Source organism: Entelurus aequoreus, linkage group LG13, assembly GCF_033978785.1.
Source record: "Entelurus aequoreus isolate RoL-2023_Sb linkage group LG13, RoL_Eaeq_v1.1, whole genome shotgun sequence".
Lineage (NCBI taxonomy): Eukaryota > Metazoa > Chordata > Actinopteri > Syngnathiformes > Syngnathidae > Entelurus > Entelurus aequoreus.
In genome coordinates, this window is record NC_084743.1 from 65,031,011 (window position 1) to 65,041,394 (window position 10,384).

Sequence of the window (10,384 nt, forward strand, 5' to 3'; positions counted from 1 at the left end):
GCGTTGGGCAGACCCAATCACAGAAGGATGTACTGCATTCGCTCTAAGCCATCAGACAGACTTTATTATTGCCTGTGTACTTGTCACAAAGTGATTACACCACACTTTCCTTCAGCAAACTAAATTTGCACAACTATTCTTTGGGCCCATATAAGTGAATCTGACTCTAACACAAGGATGAGCCATCCATCCACTCGGGGAGCAGTGCGACGTGGGGGACAAGCACAGGGAGAAAAACAAAGCAGTGCATAACACAGATACACAACAACAGCACAGCTGGGCTATAAATCACAGCTTGAAGAGTTGCAAGCAGAGTTTGTCAAATATGAACTACTATTGTTCTGAGGAGAGTAGGCATTTTAGGGAAGTTTTTCGGTATGTTATTTCAGGTAGGCGGAACATTGTAAACCAGAACATCACTACTAAGAAATGTCTATTATAAGAAAGTATAGATTAACCATGTAACCCTCAATTGAACATTTATGTCCCACAGCTTTTCATAGTCAAGCGTCCTGTCACTCATGGTGCCTGTTTTGTTGAGAGTAGTGCAAATGTTAAAGTGTGCTACGGCACCCTCAAGTTGAAAGACTAATACTAAAATAAGCAGTTAAATAACCATGTTTGTGATTGGTCATTTGCCTGCTAAACCCATGACAAGATTAGAAAAGCCTGACTTAACTAATAAAGTTATTATTGAGTTTTGTATTTATATGATACATACTGGAAATTAATGCTTTCGATACAAGTAAAAACAATAAAAGTGTAAAAAAAAAAATATTATGATTGGCATTGAAAAACATGTAATGATACAAATAACATCCACTAAAAGTACTGTTTTTTTTCCAATGTTTGCTTTTTTTTTTTAATTAATTCCATAATTTGTTTCAGTGTCAATACAACTTTTTCTACAATGCCTTTTTTTTTTTCAATACCCAAACTTACTGGCAGTGTTTTGGCTCCTTCATTTTCACTTTGGTCCTTGGAGGCAAAAGGTTTAACCACCCAGAAGTAAACAGAAGTTGTTGGGTTTTTTTTTAAACGTAGCGCAGACATCTGCCAGGCTCTATCTTCCAAAAGCAAAGAAATCTTTATAAAAAAAAATTGAATGCAGACGGTAATCCAGATCAGCCCCAAAATCTAATCACTTGTTCCTTATCCCATTTCTGACATTTCCTGAAAGTTTAATCAAAATTTGCCTCCAACTTCTTTTTAGCAATGTAGCTAACAAACAGACAACAGAACAAAAAACAATGTCCAGTGACAAATACACAACCACCAGGGGGAGGAAATTAATTGAAGGATAAATGGTCGATTTATTTTGTTCTGTTACTTCCAAACAGGCTGCAAGAGGTTTGAATAAACAGAGTGAATCCTCTTGGCAGTCATTCACTCTCTTTGTCTCTGTGGGTGGAGGCAGTACCACTAGCAAACATACAGAGAATTTCGGGCTCGTAACATAAACATAAGGTTATAGTAGAAATTATCCAGATCCGCAGACCATCTCCAAAATCCTGAGCCAATTCCTGACATTTCCTAAAAAGCCCGGTCATACTTTTTGGAGTTATGTTGCTAACTAACTAAGTCACCATTTAACGAACTAACTCCAGCAATTCCCGTAAATTCCGGACTATACGCCGCTACTTTTTTCCAACGCTTTTTACCCTGCTGCTTATAAAACGGCGCGGCTTGTTTATGGATTTTAATTCCCTGATGGCCATAATGCAAATATGTTTTAAAAAAAACAAGCAAATACACTGAAAATGCGTGTTATTGTTTGTGCTATGGCGTTGGTGTTGCGGGTTGAAAATGTACTTCTTGTTTTAATGCATTAAACCGTAAGTAAAACTGTCTATAGCGTTGCTGCTCCAAATTATTCTTCATTCGTCACGCCAAGCAATGTTTGTAAGTTTTACAATATAACTAAACAATTCTTATTCACTAAACCGTCCCATGTGTGATGTCCGTAGGAGTCTTTTCATACATATTTGTACGTGCTACTATAATCTAATGAAACTAGCGTCGTTAGCATTAGCTAATACGCTAACATGTTTTACGAGTTTCTGTGTTAACTTACAATGGCATTCTTTTTGTATTGTTTCAGTTTTGTAAATTCACCAAAACGTCACCATAAAATTATTAAGTCTGTTTAGTTGTTTGGAGAGCTAGCTTCCGCAGCTAGTGGGTACATGACGATGACGACTGTTTTTCTTTTTATCAGCCGTTTTACTGCCGTGTTACAGACACCATTGGGAAACAATTAAGGTGTGTAAATAAACATTTACAAAATATCTATGTCTAAACAACTAATTTCACAATGTATACATCTGCAGTTTATAAGCCAGTGCGGCTAATATTTGAAAACATGTTTTTTCTTCTAAAATTTAGTGGATGCGACTTATATACCGGTGCGCTCTATAGCCCAGAAAATATGGTACACAACCTCCTGGTGGAGGTAAAAATATTTACAGAAACATGGAAGTTGTACTCACTTTAATTAGATAACTGTATATACTGTGTGCTCTGTACCGAGGATGTCGTTGTGGCTTGTACAGCCCTTTGAGACACTTGTGATTTAGGGCTATATAAATAAACATTGATTGATTGATTGATTGATACTGTACATATATACGTACACAAATATATAGACGAATATAAACTTACTAGGAATAGTTGTACATTGCAATATGCTCCAGCATAGATGTTGTACGTAGAATGAACATGTATCAAGAGTTGTGTGATATTTACATTAGTTAAAAATGTTTGTTTATTCGTGGGGTGTAGAACTACACCAATGATTTAATAAAGTAGCTAAAACCAGTACTAATACTTTTAGTACTTTGTGGTTTGGTTTTACACATAAATGGCAATTTTTTACGAGGTGTTTGTATCAAAATAAAGACAGGTAGCCCACACCTTCACATATCATGAGTCCAGTAAAAAGCAAACAGTATTTCAAGAAGCATTACCTATGTGTGCGTCATCTGTGGCCCTCTCCACATATTGATCTATATAACCTTTGAATTAAGGTTAGACCGCCATTGGTACACAGAACATATTTGACACTCACCCCCTCTCGCCTTTCTCTTTTTTCATGCTCTCTTTCAGCTTTTTCAGCATGTCTTCCATCACGTTGCCCTGCTGGGCCAGAGTCACACTCTCTATCTGCAGGCCTTGAGGGTTCCTATGGTAACAGGCACACACACACACTCACTTATATGAAGTCAATCAATGACAGTCAATCATACAAATGACCCAGTCCATCAGATTGGTGGGCCAGGCTCTCATCAATATGTTCAATTCATCTACTGCAATTGCGGATCCCTGTTGCCATGGCGGATCAATACTTTCATCAATTAGTCACTGGAGGAGAGTACCGAAGGACTTTAGCATCAATTCAGTCAATTACTGGTTGGCAAATGAGAAACTACAAACGGAAGTTGGACTACATTTCCCATTAAGTGTGTCGGGGAGCCATGGTGAAGTATCCCGATCACATTATTCTTCCTAACTTTTAAACTGTAAGCATCTATCTATAAAGCATTGCAGCAAAATAAATATGAAGTGCTGGCAAAAAATATTTAGTGATGTTATCTGAACTTACCTCGCACTGAATTGTAATGATTTGGATTTACTGTTGGGATGCCCCACAAATTCATTTGGATTCATGTCTATTCTTGGGCTGGGCGCACGGGTATTCTTCTTCCCGTGTTGTTTTACAAAAAGGCTTTTTCTGCAATGAAATCCAAAGATAATGAGATTACAGGCATGATCACACTCATTTTAAAGTAATTCACACCAAGTACAACACCCCTGTCATCACCTTCTAAAAATGAAAGCATGACATATTTGCCAAAAGCTATGGAGGGTGGTTAAAACAACTGGCAGTAAATGTTTAAAGGGCTATTGAGAAATTAGTTAAGTGAGGCATTTTAGGTATATTGTTACAGCTAGAGCTGAGAAAGTGCCAGCGACACAGCTGATAACGTAATGACTTTGGAATGATGAGGCTTGTTAAGTTTCACTCAGCGAGGGGAACCTTGAGGCAATGACAAAGCAAACATTGCTGTTTCTGTCATGACTTTTAGGCCAGTAAAAGAATACGGAACAATAATACATTATTTAGGATCAGGTAATCCGTCACTGATGACCGAGTGGACGGCTCGGCTGATTGCGGTTGCTGGCAGCTTCCCTCGTTATGCTGTAAATAAGTGTGAATGGTTGTAAACACCACATAAAGAGTGTTTGGGTTTGTGACATAAGAAATGTGTGACATTATCACATGTCCTTAAACCTTATTTAATAACAGAACATGAAGTGGTCTACTTACAGGTGTTAGGTCAATTTTCCATTTTAAAAGGTAAGGTATCAACATTGCCCCTCTGACATATCGCTATAGCAGTGGTTCTTAACCTTGTTGGAGGTACCGAACCCCACCAGTTTCATATGCGCATTCACTGAACCCTTCTTTAGTGAAAAATAAAATGTTGTTTTTTTCAAATTCAAGACAAAGTTATGTTTTTGGTAACACTTTAGTATGGGGAACATATTCTAAGTAACAAAGACTTAATTTAGAGTTATGTGGTTAGGGTTAGGGTTAGAGGATTAGGGTTATAATAAGGCCATGCCGAATAAGGCGTTAATAAGTACTTAATAATGACTAGTTAAGAGCCAATATGTTACTAATTTGCATGTTAATAAGCACCTAATTAATGGTGAATATGTTCCCCATACTAAAGTGTTACCATGTTTTTTTACTGGTGCACAAAATGAACCGTGCATGAACATCACCTTGTTCAAAGAGCAAAACCAACACAGTGCATAAACTCACAACAAATTACACACCTGCAAATCAGTCTGACTTCTGCTGTTGCCGTATCCGTAATACGGCGATAGGGAAAAGTTTTTATTTACACAATGAGTCGGGTGTGTTTTGACCTGCGCCGAACCCCTGAGGCCGACTCACCGAACCCCTAGGGTTCGATCGAACCCATGTTAAGAACCACTGCGCTATAGAGTGGGACCACGGCTTACGGGTTTTTTCGGGATATAAGCTATCTCTCGGCTGAAAAGAAGTGGAGGCTATTCATTGAATAAAAGTAAGAAATTATCGAAAAACATGCGCCGACATGGCAAAGCAGTTATATTCAAGCAGTGGCGGGGCCGTGCGTTTCCCACCTCGGCCTTCAGTGATGTCCGACTTCAATGATTACCTCTCAAAATAACATAATGTATGTCCCCACATGACCATTGATGGAGAAATACTATACAGAAACACATTTGCGAACTACTGGCTTTTGAATCACCACCAACAGTGTACAAAACGGGTTATTTTCTGGCTCATTAAAAATCAATAAACCCGCATCAGCAATTAAAACATATCTTATGTTGTACTGTCAAAATTAAAATTGCAAAAAAAATCCTATTAAACATGAAAAAATTAAATATTTGAACTGACAATTTGTAGCACCCATTCGACGCCGTATGGCCCCTCGTAGTCCGTTGATTCGAGTGGAAATGGTGGGCATTTCCCCATTTAATCGCCAACATCGTTTCACAAGATGTAGTTTCTCTTTAAATATCCTTCTTGAAAATGGCCTAGCAAATTTATATCTGCCATCTAATCAACGCTTTGTTCTTCTCGTTTGTGGGTCAACACTACCTGTTTTCTGCTAAACTGAAACTTGTGAATGGATACTCACTTTGGAATAAAAAGTGAGTATCCAATCACAGTCTTTTTAACATCAGGCTAGCTAGGGAGGCTACTGTCAACAACTTGTGATCTGATTGGCTATCGCAACTGTCTGTCAACTGTGTGTGTTCTCAAATTCATCCGCTAACGGCCCCAGTGAGCATCCAATCACAGGACGCGTAAATGTCCCGTTCAACCTTAGGCCAGCTAGAAGGCCTTACTGACAACAACTCGTGATCTGATTGGCTATCGCAATTGTCTATCAACTGTTTGTGTCTGTGCAGACGCCTGCATTGTTGATTCTGAAGACTTCATAGATTCCGTACAGCATGGCAACATAAGCTAGCTGAATTCTGATTGGATACAAACTCTAATCTAAAAACAACAGCACTGTAAAGAATAATGTGACATGAAGAGAATATGAATACTTTTAGACATTAAGGGAAAGTAAATTAAAAATGACTTTTATCTTTAATTATGATCATAATGTGTGGTAATGTTAGGCCAGCAGAGAAGGCCTGGCTGGCCCTGACGGCCCACCACTGTTCAAGCATAATGAGTAAATAACGCGAGCCAAGGACGTTGGAATAATATCTAACATGTTTCCATGAAAATAAGTAAAAGCCATTGTTGGTGTTTAACAGAGAAGCAGCCCGACGGAAATACTGTTGAAGTCCACTCTCCAAGATAAATGTTGTACATTATTATTGAATAACTTCATAACTTACAGCAGTTAGTACATACTATTATATCGTTCTTCATACAATATTCTATTTCTAAAAGTTAGTTTTTCTTTTCGAAAAGCATGTTACATATTAAAAGTGTGCTGTTTCGGGGGGGCCAAAGACATTGGATTGGTTTTAATCTATTTCAATAGGCGACGGTGTTTCACAATATGAGTTTTTCAAGGTACAAGCTGCGTCACAGAACCAATTAAAATTGTATCCCGAGATACCACTGTATTAAAGAACAAGTACATGCTTAATGCGCAACAAGCTACACAGATAGTTTGTGATAGGGATGGGCGATACCACACTTTTAGGATTCGATACGATACCGATACTTTCTCTTGCATTTTCATCGATACTGATACCGATACCATTAATTTCTTATTGTCAATTTTTGTCAGTCAAAAATATTATTACTATTGTTATTATTTAAGACAAATCACAAGACAAATACAGACCATTTATACCACATTTATTATGGTCAATATATAATAAAAGTTAAATTAAAATAAATAACATAAATAAGAAAAATAAATTAAATATAAACAAAAATATACACATTTTCACTTTTCTTATTTCTCAAAAAAAAGTATTGGTAGAAAAAGCTTAAAAAACAATTATTCATAGCAATATTATGTTTCAAACCTCTTTGTGGAAGTAAACTTATAACACTTCTCTGAAGCAAAGTCAATAATTTCCTTATCACAATAAACTAGGATTTCCTTGTCCTATAAACCTGCATATGAAAGACAGTTCCCTGAGAAAATGAACTTGGAAAAATTATCTACAAAAATGTCTGACACCATCACACCTTTAGTGTACTAGAGATATGTCGTCACACGTCACACTTTACTGAAGTCTCAGATTGCTGTTCAGGAAAAGTAACAACACTGTCGGCTGGCTGTGTGTGTGTTGCACGTTGACGACGCTCATTCGCTGTCTCCTGTGACATGACTGGGCCAGCTCTATACTCTGCCAGGTACAGGGGTGTCCCAGCACATAGCAAGTTAAGTAAGTAATCAAAAACATCTGAAAGTGATGCTCGCACCCCCCACACACCGTTGTTTTGGTTTATATCGATACTTTTTTCAGAAAAGTGATGCCAAATGAGTAGCGTGATACCACAGGATCGATACGCACATCCCTAGTTTGTGAGTAAAGTCGAAAATGCCAAATCTGTAGTATACCGTATTTTCTGGACTATAAGGCGCACTTAAAATCTTTTATTTTTCTCAAAACTCGACAGTGCGCCTTGTAACCCGGTGCTCCTAATGTAAGGAATAAGTTTGGTTGAGCTTACCCACCTCAAAGCTATTTTATTTGGTACATGATGTAATGATAAGTGTGACCAGTAAATGGCAGTCAAACATGAGATAAGTGTAGGCTGCACGACGATGGGTCTCATGTAAACACGAACATTTTAAATGTTCCATTGAAAATATTGAACATTACACGCGGCGCTCAAAAATCTATCAAAATGACTTTGGTTAGCTATGAAGCCACACCGCTTGAAGGATTGTCGGTGCATTAAAAATACAAGTGTTATTATGGCGTGTGTATAAGGTAAGACATATTATCTGGCGTATTGTTTTACGATATTATGCAAAAGCAACTTTTCTTACTTTCTGGTACCTGCTGATCTGTATTTGAGATCTGCGTAAATCCTGAAAAACCGTGCGTCTGCGCCAACACCGTAATCGATTTTTTTTCTCTATTTTCTTGTTATGGGACATTCATCCTCCGCTGTTGCCGTTTCTAATATAAAGTAGTGTAAATTTCTTACTTATATGTCAGTAAACTCGCCATGAATGCGCTAAAACATACCGGCGCAGTGAGTTTACATTATTCACCCAAGGAACTTTAGTTATTAGAGTTCCAGTCGGACGGTTTTTCACGGGACCCATTTCCGGTGTGGTTGTTTCCGGATGAGGAGATGCTGCTTCGATATTGATTTAAGTAAAGTCTGAATGTCATTAAAACAGTTAGCTCCATCTTTTGACACTTCTTCCACTCCCGTTTTTGCACGCTACACCGCTACAACAAAGATGACGGGGAGAAGACGCTGCCAAAGGGGAGCCACGTAAATAAGACCGCCCACAAAACGGCGCATCCGGAAGCCACTGTCAGAAAGCGTCTTGAAGATGATCTGTAAAACATCATCTATGCAACATTTTGACCAAAGAAACCATTACATGTTATGTAGACCACAAGGAAGTGTTTTACATTTAGAAAATAATAATAATAATGTTGATTCCTTTTTTGCGCCCTATAATCTGGTGCGCCTAATATATGAAAAAAGATCAAAAATAGACCATTCATCGGCAGTGCGCCTTATAATCCGGTGCGCCCTATGGTCCGGAAAATACGGTACATATTTTTTTGGGTCAGACACTAAATCTTTTTCTTGCGGTCCATATCTAATTGTGGCAGTATGCCACACATAGATGAATGTAAAACACTGTGTTCACACCTATTGACTATTATATAGAGCAGGCCTGGGCAATTATTTTGACTCAGGGGCCAAATTTAGAGAAAAAATTGTGTCTGGGGGCCGGTATATCTATTTTTAGGAACACTAATACAAAACCTCACAATAATGTCTGATTGAATGATAAAAACGTTATGACAGACCGCCTTAAAAAAAAGGAATGGAATTGTAAATGTCTTTACTGAATGAGACACCCAGAATGTACATGAAAATAAAGAATGTGGGATTTACAATATTAACTATGAACGATAAAACACTGAATATTGACAACATATGAACATCACACTCGATTGACATATTTTACTATCAAGCGAAATGCAACAAAACAGCGAAACATGAACGCGAAGGGTACAAATAAACCCACCTACAATCTGATATATCTGATACATCATTTAGCTTTAGAACTTTGTTGTGAAAATCTCCTTCCGCGTCTGTCCCTGACACCCGCATTTCAGGCTGACACTCTGGAAACACTCTGTGGAAACGCTCCTCCACCCACACTGCTTGGTGCCTGCTGTGACTTAGATTACCATAGTAACTCGAATATCATGCAAAAGCGCAGATTCCAACCATTGAAATACTTTGTATAGTTCAAGACTTAGGGAGGAAGCCAGATAAGAGGAAGAACATGCAAAATAGGCACACATGCAAACCACCTCTAGTAGCACCCAAAACATGAACAAAGTTAAGTAAATAAACACATATTGGACTATTTGGACAAGAAAAGGACTGTAAAAAAAAGGCAGACAAACTCACCTGCAACAGGTTGACAACCTGTCACCTTGTGGGCATATATTTACACTCACTCAGGTCTGAAAAATAAATAGAGGGAAAGCACGTACACTATTTAGAAAATAAATAGGCAAGTTGGAGCTTATTGGTGGAATTGGCACAACAATTTAAGACAGCAGAGTGTTGAACAAAACTCCTAGCACTAATATGACATATATATATTTACTATATAAGTTAAAGTCACGCATCACGAAAGCTGGAGTCTCCAAAGGAAACACGAACATGACGTCATGCTAACATATGATGTAAGCTAATTGGTCATAGTGACGACAAAAACATCAATTATTGGAGATTAGAAACTTACCTGACGGTTGTGACCCAGGCTGGTGGACAACCTAATTCAACATGTTTTTTATTAGAGCGTTTGTTTCCCAATACTAGAGGAATAAACGCTCGTAGTTCGTCGTTTCCTGGACTCACTCTGCCGGCTGTATTGGCAAGCGTTTCCATGACAACTGCATCACGTGACGCCCATTTCTTTTTCTCGCGATAGTTCTGTTAATGGCGAGATTTTAGTGAAAGCTAATGTTTGGAGCCCGGAATTGACTCTTTATTATTAAAAAACATTTAAATGATTAACATCGATTAGAGATGGGATTTATGGCTCTTTGAAAGGAGTCGAATCTTGAGGAGCCGTTCTTTAAAAGAGCCGTTCAACAGGCTGGCTCGTTCTGTTTTTTGTTGAAC

The 10,384-nt window shown here is 38.1% G+C and overlaps 1 protein-coding gene across 9 annotated transcripts in view; it reads right to left on the reverse strand.

Annotated features, from left to right (window-relative positions):
• The window catches only part of zbbx (zinc finger, B-box domain containing), an 84,618-nt gene extending 74,476 nt beyond the window's left edge, over positions 1-10,142 (reverse strand). For all 9 annotated transcript variants that reach the window (XR_009828382.1, XR_009828381.1, XR_009828384.1 and 6 more), the window contains exons 1-4: positions 10,002-10,142; positions 9,662-9,717; positions 3,602-3,730; positions 3,068-3,181 (exon numbers count right to left, since the gene is read on the reverse strand). Coding sequence is in view for 5 of the 9 variants with exons in the window: in XM_062068154.1 (XP_061924138.1) it covers positions 3,068-3,181; positions 3,602-3,666 (179 nt within the window). In the remaining 4 variants the exon portion in view is untranslated. The remainder of the gene's footprint in view (positions 1-3,067; positions 3,182-3,601; positions 3,731-9,661; positions 9,718-10,001) is intronic.
• Between the last annotated feature and the right edge of the window lie 242 nt (positions 10,143-10,384).